Source organism: Triticum urartu, chromosome 7A (assembly GCF_056163025.1).
Source record: "Triticum urartu cultivar PI428250 chromosome 7A, HENAU_Tu73, whole genome shotgun sequence".
Taxonomy (NCBI): domain Eukaryota; kingdom Viridiplantae; phylum Streptophyta; class Magnoliopsida; order Poales; family Poaceae; genus Triticum; species Triticum urartu.
The window spans coordinates 496,058,735-496,085,490 of record NC_141879.1 but is presented as its reverse complement, the minus strand read 5'-3'; the positions used below and the strand labels follow the sequence as shown (position 1 = coordinate 496,085,490).

The window sequence follows — 26,756 nt, the reverse complement described above, 5'->3', positions numbered from 1 at the left end:
CTTGTGTAATGTAAGCCTTGCAGTGATATCTCTCTCTCTCTCTAGTCGTTTAACATCGGATTTAACGCGCACACATCATGGAAAATTCATACGGCGTCGAAAGTTGTCGATGGGTGCAACGACCACCTTATGGAGAAGGTTCTCGTGCGCAAAAAAAATGTGCCCTCTGGTGGGTATGCATGGTTCCATCAATGTAAGACGAAGGTTCTTGTGTAATGTAAGCATTGCAGTGATCTCTCTCCCTCCCTCCCTCCCTCTCTAGTCCTTTAACATCGGATTTAACGTGCACGCATCGTAAAAAACTTATACGGTGTCGAATATTGTTGGTGGGTGCAACATCCACCTTATGGAGAAGGTTCTCGTGCACAAAAAAGGGCGCCCTCGGGTGGGTGTGCATTGTTCCGACAATGTAAGATGAGGTTCGCGTGAAATCCAACAATGAAGTTGTACCATATACCGCTCTCCCACCCGATAACAATCCGCTTTCTATCGCTCTCTCTATCTACTTAACACCCACTTGCTCTCTAGTTCTCTATCATGTAGACCAACGCGCACAAAGCAAAAAAAAGCTAGAGTGGGAGGGTACAATATTTTCTGAACAACAGCATGACCGTAGTTGGCGTTTCCATCGGCATGTCGCTCTTTTCTTGGTGGTAGTCTTTGTCGCCTTTGCCTCGCACGTGTTAGTCAGTTGATCTTGATCTACCATTCTATTTGTTTGCGTGTTTGCTCGATGATTTTACCAATAAGAGCATATACAAGCGCGGTCACCAAATCCAGCACTCCTCATATTGGTGCGTCCGTGGCTGTGTCTCATAAATTATGTCCCTCATAACCATACAACGTACGGAATTTAATCTACGTAGATCAACGCCCGAGCAACAAACCTACTGAAGTCAGGCATAATTCACAGATAGGATCATCGAACAACCAAAATAAACAGTTTCCATAGATCGGACAATACTTAGACATAAGAAAAAATAACTAAATTATACGGAAAAAGGATGGAGGAAATCACCATTTTCTCATCGACCCCTTCCCATTGCGGTCGACAGTGCTGCTCTGGCTGTCGGTATAGGCGTCATCCGCCGGAGGGTCGTCGTCGTCGTCGTCAGAGCTTGATTCATCACTGACGTCTTACGCGTCGTCCGACAGGTCCATCAGCACGCCGGCTAGCCCTCCGGAGCAAGTGCTCCTTCTCCTTGGCGTGCCTCCTTGCCTTCGCCGCCGCCTCGTGTTCCAACAGCTCGATTGCGATCCGGAATGCTTTAGCAATCTTCCCCCGGAGCCGCCATGCATCCAACCCACCATTGTCAGGAAGCGGCGGAGGACGTGTTGAGGCGCCTGTCTGTAGGTGCTTTCAGCGATCTGTGGTTGTCAGAAGCAGTACTTGGCATCTATAGATGATGTTGCTATCCCTGCAAAAAAAGGATGTTGTTGTTAGTTAATTACGTTGATGTTATTTTTGGTTATCCACATATATATGTGCATCTGTTCACTGAACAGCTGCGATCGTTGCTGCACCGTTTACTGGTGAAAAGAAGATGCATGAGCGTGCGATACGGATACAAGATCTCCACTGGCCACCTGTGATTCCTCCTGATTCTAGGTCAAAATGTATTATACCACAAATGGTCAGGTTCAGAATCGTATCCGTGTGTCATTGTCAAGCGCGCCGTACCCATTTTGAGTCTGTCTGACACGTACTGCCGCCCCTGTACGTCCTGTTCATACACCAACGCATGGGACCGCGTGCCCTGGTTTCACGGCTTTAGTGTAACCATGGGTGTTGCACGCCGTCAGACTGTAGCGGGCAGCAGCCTGTGTGTGTGACGCATTTGTTTTAACCAAGTACTCCCTCCGTAAACTAATATAAGAGTATTTAGAACATTAAAATAGTGATCTAAAGGCTTTTATATTAGTTTACAGAGGGAGTACTAGCTGGGAGCTACCAAAGCACACATCAGCCTTGGGTGAAAAACGTTGCGGTGCTAGAAACCAACACAACCCACACCATCCATGGAGAACGTGTGCTCCCCCATGTCGTTTACCTCCTACCCAAACAACCGCCTGTTCATGCCCCACCGCGTTATTGAGTCCACACAGGCCATGGTCGGACGAGGGAATCGCCTCCGAGCCACCGCACTCACCATCTCAGACGTAGGGAAGGAAGCCATCCTCGCCGAATTCGCCTATATTCAGAGAGCGGCCGTTGGCGTGTCCATGCTCTCCGTGCAGAACTTCCTCGTCCGTTTCATCAAGTTACTTGCTTACCTAAAATACGTACAGTACTTAGTAGCTAATGTATTTTTTAACATTTTCTCTATTCACATGTCTTACTATGCAGAAACTTTTCATTTGAGTAGCTTAAAGCGAAATACTGTACTTAGTAAATAAGCTAGGTCTATTAGACTGGTAGCACCGCAGTCAACAAGCTTTGTGCGCTGTAGTAGAAGCCATCCAGCCAGGAGCTAAGCTTTTCATTTTCTCGGAAAGGAACTGATTTCTACCAGAGCGTAAAATTCAGAGTAAAATTTAGCCAGGAAAAAGACCGTGCATTCTTTTCTGGCATTCCATCAAACAGTTGACGTGCAGTTTGACTAGAGAACAATTCTCAGACTGCAGAGAGTAAGATTCAGTCAAAACTAATTCAGTTGGACCATAACAAATACATCAGTGCAGAAAAATGTAGACCGTGCCGTGGGAGTTGAAGCTGTTGCTCCTACTACTCTGGCCGCTGCAGCTTGTCGTTCCCTCTTCAAGACAACCAACTAAAAAATCATAGGGAAGAAGCAAGAACAGCAGAAGGCAGTTCTGCGCATGGCGAGCACAAGGCAGCACCGTCATGATTCTTGGTGAAGCATGGCGACCTCGAGGCAGAAGCTTGGGACATCAGACCACATCTAAGGCTAGTCACCTGCATCGTCAAATCCAAAATGCATCACACAGGAAACCAAACAAAAAAAATTTGATTAGGAGCAGGCCCGGATCAGGGAGCAGGCGAGGGGGAAATTAAGAACAATAACATTACATTCAGAGGGCTGCAGCTAGGAACAAAAAAGATAACATATACATCAGCAGACAAACTAGAAAGAATTGGATTCGTCAAGGTCCTGGTAAGTAATCTATGAAAATTAGTACGGTAATCTGGCTACTACTCTTTTTGCAGCTTGACGGCCTCTCAAGCCCGAACAACCACAAACTCACACATCCAGCAACAATCAAAGGGGACAAACAAGAAGTTCGAGCACAAAAAAACATGCCTTTTTTCAATGCCGCCACTTGAGAGTTGGGAGTATCTGTGGACCAGGAGGAGGCCGTGAGAGGCCATGATCTCCAGATCAAGCTCCGCGAGGTTGACGACGATATCGATGTGCTCCGCGAGGATCTCGCTGGTATTTGTGCAGCAGAAGAGGATGAAGGGATGGGGAGCACGAGATGAGGGCGGGAGAGGGTTGGAGCCGTGCGACTCGCCAGGATGGTAGAGGGGACGCGGATTTTTAGAGCAGCTGCGTCGGGGCCGCGCTATCGTAGCGGTTGAATCATCGCTCTGTACCTCAAGATGCCCGTCACGGAATCCCATTTTAGTGCACACGTTACCGTGGCAGATGGCTGTTACGGTCATTGATGTCATAGGGGTACTGCTCCATCGTAGGTTCTGCAGAATTTTGTCCTCCACCTCCTCCTATGTACCGACGCGCACCCGTGACTTCGACTCACGACTCACTATACACACCACCCTGCTCGTTCCTTGACTTATCGTTCAATGGACGGAGTGCAAGGAGGCGATTCCATGGCGCCGGCGCGGAGCCGACTGGAAATCACTCCGGCGGACGGCGATAGGTACCAATTAATAATCAATCAACCTGCAATACTGTTCGCTTTGCTCGTCTGGGGTGGGCTCCAATTGAGCTATATTTCCCCTGCGAGGTTATGAATCCCCTTCCAATATGGATTTTGTGCCGGGCCACAGATCCAACTCCGCCGCCGGCAATCCAATCTTCTCAGGCAGTCCGGTAATGAAGGGAGCGCTCGAGAATCCCGGAAGATGCGCATATCCGAGATGCGACGGCAGACCCCAAGTATGATTTATCTTGTTTCGGAGCTAAATCAGTTGTATGTCAGTTCTCATGTTTAAGCTCATTCATGTCCTCAAATAATCTGGTCTCATTTGTGCAGTGTGCACACCGGATTAATAACGCCTCCGGCTACATTGAGGGGCGCTAATTCATGTGCTTACGGCCCTGTTTGTAATCCACATGTACCTGCTCCTGATTCTGAAAACCTCATAGTTGTGCCTGGATGGAAGAACAGGTAATAATTCGTCGACACAATAAAAATTATGTGTTTTTGTGGAGTACTGTATGAATCGGCCTGAAGCTTTACATGTGTTCAAGAAGACTGTTCTGAAAATCTTGTTTACTCCATTCGTTCCATAATAAAGAACGTTTCTTTTAATACCACATTAGTGTCAAAAAACACTCCTATATTATTTGACCTGGGGAGTACTTTGGTGTTTGAATCAAGGTATACAAAATTCAGTGGAATTCACATGATACCATAGACCCTATTGCATTCGACTTCATCAAGAATCTCCCTATAGCAATAATATCAGTGTTAGCAAAGTTTATAACATCCTGGATGGGGCCGAATGGAATTCGCAAGCAGTACCATATCGGAAACAAGTATTGCGGGCCCTATGTGCCAAATTCTTCCAAGAGTCAATTCTCTGATATTTTCAACAATTTGAGCGATTTATGATATGCTTGACCAACTGCCATCTTTGGGTCACAACTTTTGCAGTTTGTTCCATGCTGCAACAGGCAAGTGCTCGGCGCATATATTGAACATGTGCAATCCGTTGTGGCCAGAGAGAATAAGCCCGTGGGTGCGCCAATCTTTGTAACCAGAGAACAACTGGAGTATGAAGTCATGATCGATCATGGGGCTATTCGGACCAGGATTCATGGACCTGGCTGGCAGAGGTTTCTTGACGAGTACGCAGTGCGGCCTGGTGACATGGTGTATATATGCCTTACTCGCGGTGATGGAAGATTTTTCGTGGAAGTTGAGATGGGTGGCATAAGGCAAACCCCACTTCCTTATATCGGTAAGTTTAAGGCATCAAATCTGCGAGTCTGAGTTATCACTCTTTACTGAGTATTTTAAATTCTCTGAATTATTCGTCATGGCTTATAAAACTTGTGGTTTTGGCAGCTCTGAATGGCTTATCCCTTGTGCATCGCGAGCTCGTCGACCAGTGTGTGTACACTAGGGGGATACGGTTGGAATTTCCAGAGATGAGAAAGATGATCAGACGTGCTTTCACCCCCTTGGAAGATATATGTTGCATCTTTGTACACAAGATGACTGGTGTTGACATTAGAGGTGGCTACATGGTTAGTAAACGTATCTCTATTATCTTGACAAAACAAAAAGTTGTTTCGTAAGTCAAATTTAGTAAATGGCTGACCACTCATCTCTGAATGTCGTTGTTTGTATTTGAAAGAGGCTTCCGAAGAAGGCTGTTGATCTTATTGAAAGCAAAACGGGCCATATGGATAATTCAGGGAGTATTCTGCTGCATGACGATACAGGAGCCCTTGTAGCGGCTTCATTCAAAAAGGCAAACGATGGCAGACTCGTCATACAAGGAGGTTTTCCGAAGTGTGTCGGTCAGCTTGAACTGAAGGAAAATGATCTTGTTGTCATCACGTTCCACAGGCGTGGCATGGACTATTTATACATAGACATAGATGCCATGTTGAACTTGGGAGCAGCTCATATATGCTTGCTCTTTTGTGTACTTCGTCATGGATCGGATTTGTAGCACTTTCGGTGTGGTACGAGACTATGTGTAAGTTTCAACCTATCCAGCACCCGCGTCTACATCTAAGTTTGATTGGTGTGGAATTACCAATGGTCATATGCTCTGCTTTGAAGAGCATGGCATAAGTTTGATTACCTTTTTCTGTTGGATTTTAATCACATAAATGCATGAATGTAGATTTTTCACCGGATTTGATGTGAGCAATTAATTTTTCGGTACCCCCCCCCCCCCCCCCCCCCCCCTGACTGCCATGTTACGCATCATGTGCCTGGCACCTGGACACATATCATGGGCCTCGCACGTAACACTTCACATTTGAAACACCAGCATGCTGGGCGCTTGCATCCTGTGCCTTGTACATGTCTCGTGTCTGTACCATACTCCACGGTGACATGATTGACAGCAGTTCGGAGACGTGGCAGGTACATGGATGCATAAGAAAAAATTGCAAAATGTGCCAGGCACATTACTCAATCTGGGACCTTGCCATTCCCATGATAAAAAAGGCTGGTGGTACGTCGGAAGAATATCATGTGCCAGGTACAACTTCCATCTCAATATGTACCAAGAATCATGAATTGTGTCACGACACGCACTGATCGTATGATGAATGGTGATCGTCCAGTTATCACCGCACGTCTCTTTAGGAACCAATTATAAAAATATTTTAAATTTGTAAATCACAGCTCGGACATTCATCAATTGACCTCCCTAACGAAAAATGCGATAAATGGTTATGTCTGAGAAATGCAAATGTACCCGATATTAAGTTCGCTACATGGGTTGACAACAGAATTAACTAGTCTTCGTAGCCATATCGCACTATCGCAGCTCTCAATATCATATAACGCTTGCACCCAAAACAATCACCCCATACAAGTTGTGCCCCAAGATACTTCTTGGTTTTTCACCATTGCGTTACCCGCCTCTTCACTCTCATTCATTCATTCATCTATAGACTCGATAAATTGATGCGGCCTCTTTGCATTGTTTCCCTTGAGATGTAAAATGTCATAAAGATAAATATAGCGCCAAACATCCTTCATCAACCTGGGTATGAAAGAGAATAATATCATCAATCAATTCAGTGTTTGAGAAGCAAAAATGGCAACTTACAGCTAGAAATGCTTCGTTACTTTCTTCTTTTGTTGGAACGCATATCCAGATCAGCACTCACCACATGAACTAAAAATAGATGTCTTTATAATTTGATTCATGCACTCTGTAATATATCAGTTCGTCTGTACTAACCATGCCACATTACCAACATTCGTCGATTCACCTAAGGTCATGAGCGTCCGCATCACAAAAAACAGCACAATAAAGAAAAAAACCTACTAGACATCTGACGTATTACCCATGACATTTGCATCCCGGGGCCCCTTTTCATAAGAACAAAACGAAGAACACGACTATGCATGCATGTCATTTTACCTGCATGATGACGGCGAAGTGTGCACGCCAGACAGATGTTGCTGTCCCAACCCCGTGCCTAGTTTGACCTGCAAAACAGAGGATCCAGGGCTAATAATGCTCCTGATATTTGCCCAAAACTAAACAACGAACTGGGTGTAGTACTCCCAAATAGACTACATCCCGACAGCAAAACTCCAATGCGCATAGAATAAATCACGTATTTACCTGTGGTGGATCCGGACAATACCAGACGGCGCGGGATGTCACCGACGGCGGTGCGCGCTGCATCCCGGCGCTGGATAAGCACCGGCGGCGAAACTCGTGCCAGTGCCGCCGGCCCGGAACCGCGGCTGGATGCGCGCCTCCTCTTGTCCCAGCCACTCGCGCCTCTGCTCAGATTTAGGTACTGTTCATGTTCTATCTCAGATGAATCCGCCTCTCCTGCCGCCAATCATGCTCCTGGGGATGGCTACTGCAAAAGGGAACGCATATGGACCAGAGTCACGGGCCGTGCAGCGGGAGTGTCTATCCTTATCTCATTGTACAGTACCCTAGGGTAGGTCACGGTCCCGTCCCACTAATAACACGAAGGAGATAACCGTGGCAGGAGATTCTTACGGGAACGGCTGGCACAGATCCCTAAGGATATGGACGCATAGGATGAGCGGGCCGGGGCGCACCTGCTCAAAAATATATTTTCGATGGTAGAGGTGGCTCGCTGTGGAGGGGAAGGGTGAGAAGGTTGGGGTGGCGGATGGGATGGAGAACGAGAGAGAGAGAGCCACGGGGTGGATAAACGAGCAGGGCAAAAACGGCGAGTAAGGTTCGCACCAATCACATACATGGGCCGACGGTTCTCCAGAACCTTACGGCCGACTGCAATCACGGGCCCGTGACTGCCAAACCTGCCGTCTTGCAAGCCTACTACTGCGCGCTACTGGGCTGCAAGCAGGCTGAGTGGTCCAGGTTTGGCTATAAGAGGAATTATTCATCAATGGCTTAAAAGTAGAAAAATGCAAAGAGGGAAATGAAAGGGAGCAGATCCCAACACATATGAGCGTCTGTGATTGCAATCTCTCTGGCGAAACTATATATATTAATAGTGTTACTATTCATCACCCAGGGTGCAGAATAAGTTATTCTTCACCCGAGTTAATCTTACGATTATTTCATAATTAAATTACGTTTCAAATTCAAATAATTACATTTCTATTTATCAATTACGTAAAATTTGACATAAAAAAAATAAAAATATGGGTTATAAGACAAGAAAATTTGCAGTTTATGTGTATTTTAGACTATATTTTTATCTTTGTAATTTTACATAACATAAAATATTTTTTACGGTGATTATATATTTTCTTACGGTCCCTTTTTGCGTTGGAAATAAGACAAAACTTACGGTGCATTGATAGTAAAATAGAGGAGGATGAAGAATAACTATTCCTCACCCAGGATGACGAATATCACGACCCTATATATATATATATATATATATATATATATATATATATTAGTGTACATGTAAAATATTTTTTTGATAAATGCTGAATATTTTTCAAATATATGATGTACATTTTTTATTTAATGCATGTTTTGAAAACTTTTGTGAATACGCAGTCAACATTTTATTAATGGTAATAAAGATTGTATAAAACTACTCGAACATTTTCTTACATCATATAACCAATTTTTAAATATCACAACCATTTTTTTGCAACATAGGAATATTTACACTTATTGAGAATGTCAAATACAATTGTTTTGCGGGGGACATAATTTGTTTAATGGAACTAAACATTTTTCCATTGTGTACACATTTTTCAAAAAGTTCACCTAAATTTTTTGAATCGCTTAAACATTTTTTCCATTGTCACGATCATTTTTTAATTGATGCACTATTAACTTTTTTCAAAATGATTTTTAATACATTCATTTTAAATACAAATAAAAATAAAAGACGGAATTAATATGAGTATGACATCAGCATGATGCCAGTGCGACAACTTACGACCCCGTTGGCCAGCCCAGCACCGGCTCCCTATAGCGAGGGTGCCTTCTACCTCGTGTCAGGCGGGGTATTGTCGTGTCTAAAAAATGTAGCATCGCTACTCAGCGACAAGAGTCGTGACGGGTCTCGACAGTCCACGAGCATGATAAAAAAAAGGACAACGCTAACGTCTACATGTGTGGTGAGAGCAAAACCTGCCCACACGCCCTATAACATACAAACTGCGCCATGTCACCGCGATGTGGAAATCTTTTTAGATTTTTAGTTTTTAAAATGTTTTATCTCTTAAATAAAAAATCCGATTGAAGATCCGTTTTCATCATTAAATCCCTCGTGACGAGATCTTCGAAACTATGTCTCATATCAATATATTTCTACGATTTTGGGTTAAAAATTCCCATGTCTATTGCATATGAATTATCATGGTGTTTACACTGAAGATGCCATGGTATGTTTCAGCTATTTTGTTGTATATTTAAAAGTAAATTTTTACATTTATAAAACGGGGAACTAAGAAACTAGACTTGCCATGAACTATGAACTAAAATTGCCATGATACATGCACTTAAAATTGCCATGGTTTATACAAAAAATAATTTTCATAGACAAAGTATTGGAGTTGCCATCATCAAAATACGAAAATTGCCATGCTCCACAAACTGAAATTGCCACATGGCAACTTTAGTTTAAGCACTATGACAAATACAGTGTAAACATCATGGCAACTTTTGGGCAATTTTTTTTTGTTGAAACATATCAACATGGGGTCTAGTTTTGAAGATCTCATCAAGACGGATTTAATGGTGAAAATGAATTTTTAATTTGTTTTTTAATTAGGAGATAAAACATTTTTAAACCGAAAATCAAAAAGATTCTTCTGATGTTATCTGTTCACATGTGGCAAAATAAGTGATAAAAAAATAAGCGATGTGCAAGATGCCACACGTGTGGGCATTAGCTTTTTCTAAAAAAAAGCTGCCATGGGCTACATACAACGTTCGCTGGGACATCTGCACGAATTAGGAGAAAATTCATTTTAAACCCTGAAGTCGTACAGGCTGGGCGAAACGAACCCCAACGTCGATTGCACCCTGAATTTTGTAATCCCGGTATAAATTGAACGCTTGGGTTGTTTTCCAAAGGATGGCCGAGATTGGCGTGAAAAAGACTGCACTGGCCAAGTGAGGCCCAACTCGCTGTCTACTTGGAGCACTCCGCAAGGCCCGGGAGGCCTAGCAACCACCTCTTAGCTAGAGAACGCAAAAGAAAAAAAGGCACAAAACTTAATAAATTGCGAGTAGCAAGATTTGAACTCCTAACAGGCACGTTGACGACTGTAGCCATTAATCACTAGGCTGACTTCAATTACTTGTGCACTATATTGAAAACAGACCTATTTGACCCTTCGTTTAGTTCATGGAAATGAAAACGATCTATAGAAATTCAAAAGAGTTCATGAATTTGGCAAAAAGTTTATCGATTTTAAAAAAGTTCATCATATTTGAAAAACAATTTATCACTTTTGAAAAAAAAAACTCATGGCTATGAAAAATAGTTCATCAATTTTGAAAAAAGCTCATCAATTTTCAAAAAAAGGTTCACGGATTTGGGAAAAATGAGCAATTTAGAAAAGCGGTCATGAATTTTGAAAAAAATATCAGGGATTTTGAAAAAAATCAACTATTTTGAAAATAAGTTCATGGATTTTCAAAAGAGAAGTCCCCAGATTTGAGAAAAGTTTGTATAAGAATCGTCCATCTAAGGAGCTTCCACGAACAAAGTAAAGAAGACAAAAAGGAAAAGGAATAAAGTATTCACAAGAGATGAGGCGACCGTGTTGGTTATTGCAGCTTGCACCAAAAGAGGAGGTAGCGAAGTTTGAATCACTTTGTGTGCATCTTTTTTAGCAGTGTAATAGAAAAAAAAAATGACAAATGGGTCGACCTAGCGCGAAGTACACTGTTGCTCAGTGGACGAATCCCGTTTTCATTTGCCACGGCGGCGTTTTTATGCCTCAAACAATATCAGGATTCGATTTAGACCAAGATAACATAATTCAGGTGCAATGAGCAAGGATTTGAATGTGGGGTTCGTTACGCTCAACCTCTACAAGTTTAAGATTTAAAGTGGACTTTTTCCGCATGAATCATGATGCCTTTTATTAATCCAACAAATGTGCTCATGAATGGGATCAAATTAAGAGCATCTATCATCGAACGCCTCAAACTCATTTCATATGCTTGGACGGGTCATCCGATCTCTGTCCAATCGTAAAATTTTGACCCAGATGGGTGCCTCAAATGACCTCAAACGCCCAGGCTGTCTGACACTCCTCATATCCAACCCAAATATGGGGCGGATATGGCGGCGAGCGCGTCCAGGCACGCCCACCATGTCGGACCCGACCCCACATATATTTCTTCCCATCCGCTCGCCGGGCCAAACCCTAACAACTTCACTCCACTCCCCTCTGCCACCCAAGCTCGTCTTCGGCGCCTTCCGGTCATCTCCGGCATGACAGGCAGCGGATCCGAGTCCTTCACCTCCAGATTCGTCGACCCCGAGCTCATCCCACGCGGCCTCGATGAGGAGATGGTCGTCCGGCTTGCGCTCCGCCGCGCCCGGGAGGAGGCCCGTGCATGGCAGCGCTCAGACTCCTTCTGTTGAGAATCCATTGCGTCCACCCAAATGGCGCATGGATCCGATGCTAGGGCAGTCGTAGCTGCTTCGCCAGAAGCAGTGCGGTCCATCTGGCATCCGAACACGGTGACGGACGCGCAACCCCTCCGTTGGCGCGCCGAGCACCGGGACGCACCATGGGCCTCGTCTGACGAGAACATGGCACGACATGCCCGACGACATGCCACGCACCGAGCGCGGGAGGCGGCGGCAGAGCTCGCGCGTGGAGGACGTCGGTGACGTGGATTCGCATTCTCTGGCACCCCGTATGGCGAATCAGTCCGGGCGCCGCAACGCACCATGGTGGACGTCGCCGACTCATCACGGAACGGATCCGTCATCGATCTGACGTCCACCGGCACCGTTCAGGTCACGGGCTCCGACGAGGAAGAGTAGGGCATGGGAGACGGTGCTGCCTTGACTCCCGTGAGCCGGCTCGTGTTCCATGCACTACTCTACCTTGTTGGCGACCGGACCAACACTCTGAGGGGTGCAGACGGCCGCCGGACATGGCCACGGCGGAGCCGGGCGAGCGAGGAGCGGAACCGGACGAAGCTCCGCTCAAAGATCGCTGCGTTGCATGTAATAATATGAATTTGAGGTTTTTAATCTGAGAAATCCGGATGTGAAATGTATTTCTTAAGATGTGATAGGTTATTGTCCACGGACACATCGGGTGTTTAAAGGGTCGGATTTGCCAAGTGCAGCTATAGATGCTGCAAGAGCAACTCCAATGGGGCGACCCATTTCGTCCGCGGTCGTCCATTTGGGTCGACGTGGACACAAAAGGTGGCCCAACACGCCGACCCAAACGGACGCGCGTTCGTTTTTCGTTCGCGGGCGACCCATTCCCGGCCCATTTTTTAGCCGGATTTGCGTCGGCGCGGACATGTGACGGACGCGCGCGCGCTCGCCTATTCCTCTTCCCGAGCCCGCTGGTCTGTGACACATTGGCCTCTCGTCTCACCCTGCGCCCAACAAGCAACCCTCCCGCCTCCTCCGTCGCCGATGCCGCCGCCCATTTTTTCCGGCGACTCTTCCAGCCGCCGCCGCCTCCACATCCGCCTAGCAACGCCCCCCCCGGTCGACCTCCACCGCCATTTTACCGTCGGGGAGCAAACTGCTTTCCACCGCCGCTTCCCCCACCGCATAGCCGCCCGCGACCAAGAGGCCGCCTCGCCGCCCCTGCCACATCAGACCGGCACGCTCGACGGACGCCGTCACACTCGTCGGACACCGGCAGGGCAGCTAGCTTGTCTGTGGGCGCCGCGACTCCCCTCGCCGGCCGTCTCCAACGTTGATGCCCGCAAGCTGTTCGACAGTTTGCCAAGGTACGAAATGGACTCCGCCGACGAGTTTTTTTTCCACAATTTCCTTTGCGACTCCAACGATTCGTCGTCCGACGACGAGGAGGAGATATTGGCTGCCGTGTTGGTCCATCACCACCTCAACAGCCAGTGGCCATTGTTCCGTGGCTCCATTCCGAGCCACCTTCCGGCGTTGAATCGCAACCGAGAGAGCGGGCATTTCCTTCTCTGGAAGGACTACTTTGATACAACAAACCCATTGTTCAAACATCACAAATTCCGTCGCCGGTTCCGTATGATTCGGCATGTTTTCAACCGTATTAGAGAGGGAGTGGTCGGCTATGATGACTACTTCAAGTGCAAAGAGGATGCCGTCGGCAAGATTGGTTTCTCCTCTTATCAGAAATGCACTGCTGCCATCCGAATGCTTGCATACGGTCATTGACGAGCACGTCCGTATGAGCGAGTCTACATGCCTAGAGTCCCTGTATAAGTTCTGCAAGGCTGTTAATGCTGTGTTTGGCCCTGAGTACTTGAGAGAGCCGACAGTTGAAGATACAACCCGTTTGTTGGCGATGAATGCCAGCAGGGGCTTCCCGGGGATGCTTGGCAGCATAGACTGCATGCACTGGGAGTGGAAGAACTGCCCTTCTGCTTGGCAAGGGCAGTATAAGGGACATGTCAGGGCATGCACTGTCATACTAGAGGTCGTGGCGTCTCAAGATCTCTAGATCTGGCACTCTTTCTTTGGCATGGCTGGATCACACAATGATATCAACATGCTTCAGTGCTCGCCGGTGTTTTCTAGGCTTGCAGAAGGCAACAGCCCACCGATGAACTTTACTGTTGATACGTCTCCAACGTATCTATAATTTTTTATTGTTCCATGCTATATTATATCCTGTTTTGGAAATTATTGGGCTTTATTATACACTTTTATATTATTTTTGGGACTAACCTATTAACCGGAGGCCCGGCCCAGAATTGCTATTTTTTGCCTATTTCAGAGTTTCGCAGAAAAAGAATATCAAACGGAGTCCGAACGGAATGAAACCTTCGGGAACGTGATTTTCGGAACGAACGTGATCCACAGGACTTGGACCCTACGTCAAGACATCAACCAGGAAGGCACGAGGTAGGGGGCGCGCATACCCCCCCAGGCGCGCCCTCCACCCTCATGGGGCCCACGTTGCTCCACCGACGTACTTCTTCCTCCTATATATACCTACGTACCCCCAAACTACCAGATACGGATCCAAAACCCTAATTCCACCACCGTAACTTTCTGTATCCGTGAGATCCCATCTCGGAGCCTTTTCCGGAGCTCCGCCGGAGGGGGCATCGATCACGGAGGGCTTCTACAACAACAGCATAGCCTCTCCGATGAAGTGTGAGTAGTTTACTTCAGACCTTCGGGTCCATATTTATTAGCTAGATGGCTTCTTCTCTCTTTTTGGATCTCAATACAAAGTTCTCCCCCTCTCTTGTGGAGATCTATTCGATGTAATCTTCTTTTGTGGTGTGTTTGTTGAGATCGATGAATTGCGGGTTTATGATCAAGTTTATCTATGAACAATATTTGAATCTTCTCTGAATTCTTTTATGTATGATTGGTTATCTTTGCAAGTCTCTTCGAATTATCAGTTTGATCTGGCCTACTAGATTGATCTTTCTTGCAATGGGAGAAGTGCTTAGCTTTGGGTTCAATCTTGCGGTGTCCTTTCCCTGTGACAGTAGGGGCAGCAAGGCACGTATTGTATTGTTACCATCGAGGATAACAAGTTGGGGTTTATTTCATATTGCATGAGTTTATCCCTCTACATCATGTCACCTTGCTTAAAGCATTACTCTGTTCTCTTGAAGTTAATACTCTAGATGCATGCTGGATAGCGGTCGATGTGTGGAGTAATAGTAGTAGATGCAGGCAGGAGTCGGTCTACTTGCCTTGGACGTGATGCCTATATACATGATCATACCTAGATATTCTCATAACTATGCTCAATTCTGTCAATTGCTCAACAGTAATTTTTTCACCCACCGTAATACTTATGCTCTCGAGAGAAGCCACTAGTGAAACCTATGGCCCCCGGGTCTATCTTCCATCATATTAATCTTCCGTCAACAAGCTATTTCTTTTTCCATTTATTTTGCTTTCTTTACTTTGCATCTTTATCATTAAAATACCAAAAATATTATCTTATCATATCTATCAAATCTCACTTTCGTAAGTGACCGTGAAGGGATTGACAACCCCTTTATTGCGTTGGTTGCGAGGAGTTTATTTGTTTGTGTAGGTGCAAGGGACTCGCGCGTGGCCTCCTACTGGATTGATACCTTGGTTCTCAAAAACTGAGGGAAGTACTTACGCTACTTTGTTGCATCACCCTTTCCTCTTCAAGGAAAAACCAACGCAGTGCTCAAGAGGTAGTAAGAAGGATTTCTGGCGCCGCTGCCGGGGAGTCTATGCAAAAGTCAACATACCAAGTACCCATCACAAACCCTTATCTCCCGCATTACATTATTTGCCATTTGCCTCTCGTTTTCCTCTCCCCCACTTCACCCTTACCGTTTTATTCGCCCTCTCTCTCCGTCCTCCTTCTCTTTCTCTATTTGCCTCTTTTTGCCCGTGTCTTGTTTGCTTGTGTGTTGGATTGCTTGCTTGTCACGATGGCTCAAGATAACACCAAATTGTGTGACTTTACTAATACCAACAACAATGATTTTATTAGCACTCCGATTGCTCCTCTTACCGATGCTGAATCTTATGAAATTAATGCTGCTTTGTTGAATCTTGTCATGAAAGATCCGTTTTCCGGCCTTCCTAGTGAAGATGCCGCTACCCATCTAAACAACTTTGTTGATTTGTGTGATATGCAAAAGAAGAAAGATGTGGACAATGATATTGTTAAATTGAAACTATTTCCTTTTTCGCTTAGAGATCGTGCTAAAGCTTGGTTTTCGTCTTTGCCTAAAAATAGTATTGATTCGTGGAATAAGTGCAAAGATGCTTTTATCTCTAAGTATTTTCCTCCCGCTAAGATCATCTCTCTTAGAAACGATATCATGAATTTTAAGCAACTTGATCATGAACATGTTGCACAAGCTTGGGAGAGGATGAAATTAATGATACGTAATTGCCCTACACATGGTTTGAATTTATGGATGATTATACAAAAAATTTATGCCGGATTGAATTTTGCTTCTAGAAATATTTTAGATTCGGCCGCGGGAGGCACTTTTATGGAAATCACTTTAGGAGAAGCTACTAAACTCCTAGATAATATTATGGTTAATTATTCTCAATGGCATTTTCAATGGCACACTGAAAGATCTACTAATAAGAAAGTGCATGCGATAGAAGAGATTAATGTTTTGAGTGGAAAGATGGATGAACTTATGAAATTATTTGCTAATAAAAGTGTTTCTTCTGATCCTAATGATATGCCTTTGTCTACTTTGATTGAGAATAATAATGAATCTATGGATGTGAATTTTGTTGGTAGGAATAATTTTGGTAACAACGAGTATAGAGGAAAGTTTAATCCTATGCCGTATCCTAGTAATTCCTCTAATAATTTTGGTAATTCCTACAACAATTCTTATGGAAATTTTAATAAGATACCCTCTGATTTTGAATCTAATATTAAAGAATTTATTACTTTGCAAAAGAATTTCAATGCTTTGATTGAAGAAAAATTGCTTAAGATTGATGAGTTGGCTAGGAACGTTGATAGAATTTCTCTTGATGTTGATTCTTTGAAACTTAGATCTATTCCACCTAAGCATGATATCAATGAGTCTTTCAAAGCCATGAGAATTTTCATTGATGAGTGCAAAGAAAGAACCGCTAGGATGCGTGAGAAAAATTGCTTTATAAAAGCGTGTTCTTCTAGTTTCCATAATAATAAAGATGAAGATCTAAAAGTTATTGATGTGTCCCCTATTAAATCTTTGTTTTACAATATGAATCTTGATAATGATGGGACTGAATATGATCCACCTTTACCTGGAAGGCGTTCCAAAAATTCGGAGTCTTTAGATCTTGATGCTAAAATTGTTAAAAGTGGGATTGAAGAGGTCAAAACTTTAAATATCAATGAACCCACTATTTTGGATTTCAAGGAATTTAATTATGATAATTGCTTTTTGATATATTGTATTTCCTTGTTGCAAACCATGCTAAATTCTCTTCATGCTTATAGTCAAAATAAAGCCTTTACCAAACATATCGTTGATGCTTTGATGCAATCTTATGAAGAAAAACTTGAGTTGGAAGTTTCTATCCCTAGAAAACTTTATGATGAGTGGGAACCTACTATTAAAATTAAAATTAAAGATCATGAATGCTATGCTTTGTGTGATTTGGGTGCTAGTGTTTGCACGATTCCAAAGACTTTGTGTGATTTGCTAGGTTTCCGTGATTTTGATGATTGCTCTTTAAACTTGCACCTTGCGGGTTCCACTATTAAGAAACCTATGGGAAGAATTAATGATGTTCTTATTGTTGCAAATAGGAATTATTTAACCGTAGATTTTATTGTTCTTGACATAAATTGCAATCCTTCATGTCCTATTATTCTCGGTAGACCTTTTCTTATAATGTTGGTGCAATTATTGATATGAAGGAAGGAAATATTAGATTCCAATTTCCGTTAAGGAAAGGCATGGAACACTTTTCTAGAAAGAAAATTAAATTACCATATGAATCTATTATGAGAGCCACTTATGGATTGCCTACCAAAGATGGCAACACCTAGATCTATCCTTGCTTTTATGCCTAGCTAGGGGCGTTAAACGATAGCGCTTGTTGGGAGGCAACCCAATTTTATTCATTGCTTTTTGCTCCTATTTAGTAATAAATAATTTATCTAGCCTCTATTTTGGTTGTGTTTTTTGTGTTTAATTAGTGTTTGTTCTAAGTAGAACCGTTGGGAAGACTTTGAGAAAGTCTTTTTAATCTTGCTGTAAAAAACAGAAACTTTAACGCTCACGAGAATTACTGTCATTTTTATTGGGAAAGTTCTATTTAGTTAATTATTTTTGTAGATGATTAACAGATAAATTACTCACGTCAAGAAATTTATTTTAGAATTTTTGGGGTTTCAGAACTTGCGTTAGCTACAGATTACTACAGACTGTTCTGTTTTTGACAGATTCTGTTTTTCATGTGTTGTTTGCTTATTTTGATGAATCTATGGCTAGTAAAATAGTTTATAAACCATAGAGAAGTTGGAATACAGTAGGTTTAACACCAATATAAATAAATAATTAGTTCATTACAGTACCTTGAAGTGGTGTTTTGTTTTCTTTCGCTAACGGAGCTCACGAGATTTTCTACTTTAAGTTTTGTGTTGTGAAGTTTTCAAGTTTTGGGTGAAAGATTTGATGGATAATGGAACAAGGAGTGGCAAGAGCCTAAGCTTGGGGATGCCCATGTAACCCCAAGATAATCTAAGGACACCTAAAAACCCAAGCTTGGGGATGCCCCGGAAGGCATCCCCTCTTTCGTCTACTTCCATCGGTAACTTTACTTGGAGCTATATTTATATTTACCACATGATATGTGTTTTGCCTGGAGCGTCTTGTATTATTTGAGTCTTTATTTGTTAGTTTTCCACAATCATCCTTGCTGTACACACCTTTTGAGAGAGACACACATGATTCGAAAATTGTTAGAATACTCTATGTGCCTCACTTATATCTTTTGAGTTATATAGTTTTTGCTCTAGTGCTTCACTTATATCTTTTATGGCACGGTGGTGGATTTGCTTTATAGAAACTATTGTTCTCTCATGCTTCACTTAGATTATTTTGAGAGTCCTACAAAACAGCGTGGTAATTTGCTTTAATTATGTTAGGCATTCAAGATTAATAATTTTTTTTCTTATGAGTGTGTCGAATACTATGAGAAGTTTGATACTTGATAATTGTTTTGAGATATGGAGATGGTGATATTAGAGTCATGCTAGTTGAGTAGTTTTGAATTTGAGAAATTCTTGTGTTGAAGTTTGTGATTCCCGTAGCATGCACGTATGGTGAACCGTTATGTGATGAAGTCGGAGCATGATTTATTTATTGATTGTCTTCCTTATGAGTGGCGGCCGGGGACGAGCGATGGTCTTTTCCTACCAATCTATCCCCCTAGGAGCATGCGTGTAATAATTTGCTTCGATAACTAATAGATTTTTGCAATAAGTATGTGAGTTCTTTATGACTAATGTTGAGTCCATGGATTATACGCACTCTCACCCTTCCACCATTGCTATCCTCTCTAATACCGCGCACTTTTGATGTCTAATACACAACCTTCTTCTTGTAGACATTGTTGGGCCTCCAAGTGCAGAGGTTTGTAGGACAGTAGCAAATTTCTCTCAAGTGGATGACCTAAGGTTTATCAATCCGTAGGAGGCGTAGGATGAAGATGGTCTCTCTCAAGCAACCCTGCAACCAAATAACATAGAGTCTCTTGTGTCCCCAACACACCGAATACAATGGTAAATTGTATAGGTGCACTAGTTCGGCGAAGAGATGGTGATACAGGTGGTATATGGATGGTAGATAAAGGTTTTTGTAATCTGAAATTATAAAAATAGCAAGGTAACTAATGATAAAAGTGAGCGTAAATGGTATTGCAATGTGTGTAAACAAGGCCTAGGGTTCATACTTTCGCTAGCGCAAGCTCCGTCAACAATAATAACATAATTGGATCACATAACTATCCCTCAATATGCAACAAAGAGTCACTCCAAAGTCACTAATAGCGGAGAACGAACGAAGAGATTATGGTAGGGTATGAAACCACCTCAAAGTTATTCTTTCCAATCAATCCGTTGGGCTATTCCTATAAGTGTCACAAACAGCCCTAGAGTTCGTACTAGAATAACAACTTAAGACACAAATCAACCAAAACCCTAATGTCACCTAGATACTCCAATGTCACCTCAAGTATCCGTGGGTATGATTATACGATATGCATCACACAATATCAGATTCATCTATTCAACCAACACATAGAACCTCAAAGAGTGCCCCAAAGTTTCTATCGGAGAATCATGACAAAAACGTGTGCCAACCCCTATGCATAGGTTCATGGGCGGAACCCGCAAGTTGATCACCAAAACATACATCAAGTGAATCACGTGGTATCCCATTGTCACCACAGATACGCACGGCAAGACATACATCAAGTATTCTCAAATCTTTAATGACTCAATCCGATAAGATAACTTCAAAGGGGAAACTCAATCCATTACACGAGAGTAGAGGGGAGAGAAAACATCATAAGATCCAACTATAATAGCAAAGCTCGCGATACATCATGATCGTATCACCTCAAGAACACGAGAGAGAGAGAGAGAGAGATCAAACACATAGCTACTGGTACATACCCTCAGCCCCGAGGGAGAACTACTCCCTCCTCGTCATGGAAAGCACCGAGATGATGAAGATGGACACCGGAGAGGGATTGCCCCCTCCGGCAGGGTGCCGGAACGGGTCTCGATTGTCTTTCGGTGGCTATGAAGGCTTCTAGCAGCGGAACTCCCGATCTATTGTGTTCCCCGATCGTTTTAGGGTATATAGAGATATATAGGCAGAAGAAGTACGTCAGGGGGGCCACGAGGGGCCCACGTGGGTGGAGGGCGTGCCCTACGGGGGTGGGCGCGCCCCCTACCTCGTGGCTCCCTCGTTGACCCCCTTACATGCACTCCAAGTCTTCTGGGCTTCTTCTGATCCAAAAGTAAGTTCCATGAAGTTTCAGGTCAATTGGACTCCGTTTAATTTTCCTTTTCTGCGATATTCTAAAATAAGGAAAAAACAGAAACTGGCACTAGGCTCTGGGTTAATACGTTAGTCCTAAAAATTATATAAAATAGCATATAAAACATCCAAGGTTGATAATATAATAGCATGGAACAATAAAAAATTATAGATATGTTGGAGACGTATTAGCATCCCCAAGCTTAATTCCTGCTCGTCCTCGAGTAGGTAAATGATAAAAACAGAATTTTTGATGTGGAATGCTACCTAACATATTTCTCTATGTAATTCTTTTTATCGTGGCAAGAATATTCAGATCCATAAGATTTAAGACAAAAGTTTAATATTGACATGAAAACAATAATACTTCAAGCATACTAACAAAGCAATCATGTCTTCTCAAAATAACATGGCCAAAGAAAGTTATCCCTACAAAATCATATAGTCTGGCTATGCTCTATCTTCATCACACAAAATATTTAAATCATGCACAACCCCGATGACAAGCCAAGCAATTGTTTCATAATTTTGGTGTTCTCAAACTTTTTCAATCTTCACGCAATATATGAGCGTGAGCCATGGACATAGCACTATATGTGGAATAGAATGGTGGTTGTGGAGAAGACAAAAAGGGGAAGATAGTTTCACATCAACTAGGCGTATCAACGGGCTATGGAGATGCCCATTAATAGATATCAATGTGAGTGAGTAGGGATTGCCATGCAACGGATGCACTAGAGCTATAAGTGTATGAAAGCTCAACAAAAGAAACTAAGTGGGTGTGCATCCAACTTGCTTGCTCACGAAGACCTAGGGCATTTTGAGGAAGCCCATCATTGGAATATACAAGCCAAGTTCTATAATGAAAGATTCCCACTAGTATATGAAAGTGACAACATAGTAGACTCTCTATCATGAAGATCATGGTGCTACTTTGAAGCACAAGTGTGGTAAAGGATAGTAGCATTGCCCCTTCTCTCTTTTTCTCTCATTTTTTTTAATTTTTTTGTTTGGACCTTCTCTTTTTTATGGCCTTTTTTTTATTTGGTCTTCTTTGGCCTCTTTTTTTAGGTCCGGAGTCTCATCCCGACTTATGGGGGAATCATAGTCTCCATCATCCTTTCCTCACTGGTACAATGCTCTAATAATGATGATCATCACACTTTTATTTTCTTACAACTCAACAATTATAACTCGATACTTATAAAAAAATATGACTCTATATGAATGCCTCTGGCGGTGTACCGGGATATGCAATGACTCAAGAGTGACATGTATGGAAGAATTATGAATGGTGGCTTTTCCACAAATATGATGTTAACTACATGATCATGCTAAGTAATATGACAATGATGGAGTGTGTCATAATAAACGGAACGGTGGAAAGTAGCATGGCAATATATCTCGGAATGGCTATGGAAATGCCATAATAGGTAGGTATGGTGGCTGTTTTGAGGAAGGTAAATGGTGGGTTTATGGTACCGGCGAAAGTTGCGCGGTACTAGAGAGGCTAGCAATGGTGGAAGGGTGAGAGTGCGTATAATCCATGGACTCAACATTAGTCATAAAGAACTCACATACTTATTGCAAAAATCTATTAGTTATCTAAACAAAGTACTACGCGCATGCTCCTAGGGGGATAGATTGGTAGGAAAAGACCATCGCTCGTCCCCGACCGCCACTTATAAGGAAGACAATCAAGAAATAAATCATGCTCCGACTTCATCACATAACGGTTCACCATACGTGCATGCTACGGGAATCACAAAGTTTAACACAAGTATCTCTCAAACAACTACTCAACTAGCATGACTCTAATATCACCATCTTCATATCTCAAAACAATCATCAAGTATCAAACTTCTCTTAGTATTCAATGCACTCTGTATGAAAGTTTTTATTATATCCCTCTTGGATGCCCATCATATTAGGACTAGTTTCATAACCAAAGCGAACTACCATGCTGTTCTAAAGACTCTAAAAATTATATAAGTGAAGCATGAGAGTTCATTAATTTCTTCAAAATAAAACCACCACCGTGCTCTAAAAAGATATAAGTGAAGCACTAGAGCAACAACAAACTACTCCGAAAGATATAAGTGAAGATCAATGAGTAGTCGAATAATTATGCAACTATGTGAAGACTCTCAAACATTTAACAATTTTAGATCTTGGTATTTTATTCATACAGCAAGAAAAACTAAAGAAAATAAAATGACGCTCCAAGCAAAACACATATCATGTGGCAAATAAAAATATAGCTCCAAGTAAAGTTACCGATGAACGAAGACGAAAGAGGGGGTGCCTTCCGGGGCATCCCCAAGCTTAGGCTTTTGGTTGTCCTTGAATATTAACTTGGGGTGCCTTGGTCATCCCCAAGCTTAGGCTCTTGCCACTCCTTATTCCATAGTCCATCGAATCTTTACCCAAAACTTGAAAACTTCACAACACAAAACTTAACAGAAAACTCGTAAGCTCCGTTAGTATAAGAAAGCAAATCACCATCATAAGGTACTGCAATGAACTCATTATTTATTTATATTGGTGTAATATCTACTGTATTCCAGCTTTTCTATGGTTCATACACTCCGATACTACTCATAGATTCATCAAAATAAGCAAACAACACATAGAAAATAGAATTTATCAAAAACAGAACAGTCTGTAGTAATCTGTATCAAACGTATACTTCTGGAACTAATAAAATTCTCAAATAAATTGGTGAACCTGAGGAATTTTTCTATTAATCATCTGAAAAAAGAATTAACTAAATAGCACTCTCCAATTAAAAATGGCAGCAATTCTCGTGAGCGTTAAAGTTTCTGTTTTTTACAGCAAGATCAACAAGATTTTCCCCAAGTCTTCCCAACGGTTCTACTTGGCACAAACACTAATTGAAACATAAAAAACACAATAATAACAGAGGATAGATGATTAATTTATTACTAAACAGGAACAAAAAGCAAGGAACAAAAATAAAATTGGGTTGCCTCCCAACAAGCTCTATCGTTTAACGCCCCTAGCTAGGCATGATGATTTCAATGATGCTCACATAAAAGATAGGAATTGAAACATAAAGAGAGCATCATGAATAATATTACTAGCACATTTAAGTCTAAACCACTTCATATGCATAGGAATTTTGTGAGCAAACAACTTGTGGGAACAAGAATCAACTTGCATAGGAAGGTAAAACAAGCATAACTTCAAAATTTTAAGCACATAGAGAGGAAACTTGATATTATTGCAATTCCTACAAGCATATATTCCTCCCTCATAATAATTTTCAGTAGCATCATGAATGAATTCAACAATATAACCAGCACCTAAAGCATTCTTTTCATGATCTACAAGCATAAAATTTTACTACTCTCCACATAAGCAAAATTCTTCTCACGAATAATAGTGGGAGCAAAATCAACAAAATAATTATCATGTGACTGAAAATTAAGATCAAGATGACAAGTTTGATGGTTATCATTATTCTTTAAAGCATACATGTCATCACAATAATCATCATAGATAGGAGGCATGCTTTCATCATAGTAAATTTGCTCATCAAAGTTTGGGGGACAAAAACTATCATCTTCATCAAACATAGCTTCCCCAAACTTGTGGCTTTGCATATCATTAGCATCATGGATATTCAAGGAATTCATACTAACAACATTGCAATCATGCTCATCATTCAAATATTTAGTGCCAAACATTTTAATGCATTCTTCTTCTAACACTTTGGCACAATTTTCCTTTCCATCATACTCACGAAAGATATTAAAAAGATGAAGCGTATGAGGTAGACTCAATTCCATTTTTTGTAGTTTTATTTTATAAACTAAACTAGTGATAAAACAAGAAACTAAAAGACTCGATTGCAAGATCTAAAGATATACCTTCAAGCACTCACCTCCCCGGCAACGGCGCCAGAAAAGAGCTTGATGTCTACTACACAACCTTCTTCTTGTAGACGTTGTTGGGCCTCCAAGTGCAGAGGTTTGTAAGACAGAAGCAAATTTCCCTCAAGTGGATGACCTAAGGTTTATCAATCCGTAGGAGGCGTAGGATGTATATGGTCTCTCTCAAGCAACCCTGCAACCAAATAACAAAGAGTCTCTTGTGTCCCCAACACACCCAATACAATGGTAAATTGTATAGATGCACTAGTTCGGCGAAGAGATGGTGATACAAGTGGTATATGGATGGTAGATAAAGGTTTTTGTAATCTGAAATTATAAAAACAGCAAGGTAACTAATGATAAAAGTGAGCATAAATGGTATTGCAATGTGTGGAAACAAGGCCTAGGGTTCATACTTTCGCTAGTGCAAGTTCCCTCAACAATAATGACATAATTGGATCACATAACTATCCCTCGACATGCAACAAAGAGTCACTCTAAAGTCACTAATAGCGAAGAACGAACGAAGAGATTATGGTAGGGTATGAAACCACCTCAAAGTTATTTTTTCCAATCAATCCGTTGGGCTATTCCTATAAGTGTCACAAACAGCCCTAGAGTTCGTACTAGAATAACACCTTAAGACACAAATCAACCAAAACCCTAATGTCACCTAGATACTCCAATATCACCTCAAGTATCCGTGGGTATGATTATATGATATGCATCACACAATCTCAGATTCATCTATTCAACCAACACATAGAATCTCAAAGAGTGCCCCAAAGTTTCTACGGGAGAATCACGACGAAAACGTGTGCCAACCCCTATGCATAGGTTCATGGGCGGAACCCGCAAGTTGATCACCAAAACATACATCAAGTGAATCACGTGGTATCCCATTGTCACCACATATACGCACGGCAAGCCATACATCAAGTGTTCTCAAATCTTTAAAGACTCAATCCGATAAGATAACTTCAAAGGGGAAACTCAATCCATTACAAGAGAGTAGAGGGGAGAGAAAACATCATAAGATCCAACTATAATAGCAAAGCTCGCGATACATCAAGATCGTATCACCTCAAGAACACGAGAGAGAGAGAGAGATCAAACATATAGCTACTGGTACATACCCTCAGCCCCGAGGGAGAACTACTCCCTCCTCATCATGGAGAGCACCGGGATGATGAAGATGGCCACCGGAGAGGGATTGCCCCCTCCGGTAGGGTGTCGTAACGGGTCTAGATTGGCTTTCGCTGGCTACGGAGGCTTCTGGCGGCGGAACTCCCGATCTATTGTGTTTCCCGGTCATTTTAGGTTATATGGAGATATATAGGCGGAAGAAGTATGTCAGGGGCCCACGAGGGGCCCACGAGCACTACTAGGGAAAAGCCTATACACGGAATTTTACCAGTAGCGCTGTACAAAATCAAGCGCTGCTGCTACTTAGTAGCAGCGCGCGTAAATAAACCACGCTACTGCTATGACTTTAGCAGTAGCGCGTACTAGCGAAAAGCGCTGCTGCTATGTTTGAATTGGGCGCACATGGCTAGCCCAACCTAGCAGTAGCACGTATAATGGCCCAGCACTACTGCTAATCTCCTTAGCTGCAGCGCGCTTACATGTAAAGCGCTGCTGCTAACGGAAATAAAATAAAGTGAAAAACAAGTAGAAAAGTAAATGAAAATGAAAGAAATAGAAAAAGGAGAAAGGGAAAAAATAAAATGTAAAGAAAAATAAAAGAAAAAAGAGAAAAAAGGAGAAAGGAATAGCAGTAGCGGGTTCTGCAGAAAATCGCTATAGCTGCAGCGTGTATTCCAGAACGCGCTGTAGCTAACGTAGCAGTAGCGCCCTTT

The 26,756-nt window shown here is 42.4% G+C and overlaps 1 protein-coding gene and 2 long non-coding RNA genes across 4 annotated transcripts; 1 reads left to right on the top strand and 2 right to left on the bottom strand.

Moving 5' to 3' along the window:
• Positions 1-2,534: 2,534 nt before the first annotated feature.
• On the bottom strand, positions 2,535-3,551 carry LOC147960114 (uncharacterized). The gene is made up of 2 exons (XR_015611549.1): positions 3,264-3,551; positions 2,535-2,917 (listed from the first exon to the last, which is right to left on the bottom strand). It is a non-coding gene; the product is annotated as an uncharacterized LOC147960114 (long non-coding RNA).
• A 140-nt stretch (positions 3,552-3,691) lies between these two features.
• On the top strand, positions 3,692-6,020 carry LOC125529895 (uncharacterized). 2 transcript variants are annotated; one of them, XM_048694313.2, is made up of 6 exons: positions 3,692-3,843; positions 3,974-4,082; positions 4,180-4,314; positions 4,804-5,110; positions 5,218-5,399; positions 5,510-6,020. In XM_048694313.2, exons 3-6 carry the CDS (start codon positions 4,303-4,305, stop codon positions 5,828-5,830), a joined length of 822 nt encoding a protein of 273 aa, XP_048550270.1. In that variant the 5' UTR covers positions 3,692-3,843; positions 3,974-4,082; positions 4,180-4,302; the 3' UTR covers positions 5,831-6,020. The 2 variants fall into 2 exon arrangements, with proteins under 2 accessions (XP_048550270.1, XP_087392865.1); XM_087536739.1 differs by having other exon boundaries at positions 3,713-3,843; positions 3,931-4,082.
• A 512-nt stretch (positions 6,021-6,532) lies between these two features.
• LOC147960113 (uncharacterized) lies at positions 6,533-7,997 on the bottom strand. Its single transcript, XR_015612082.1, has 4 exons — positions 7,865-7,997; positions 7,472-7,718; positions 7,265-7,332; positions 6,533-6,880 (listed from the first exon to the last, which is right to left on the bottom strand). It is a non-coding gene; the product is annotated as an uncharacterized LOC147960113 (long non-coding RNA).
• Positions 7,998-26,756: the final 18,759 nt, after the last annotated feature.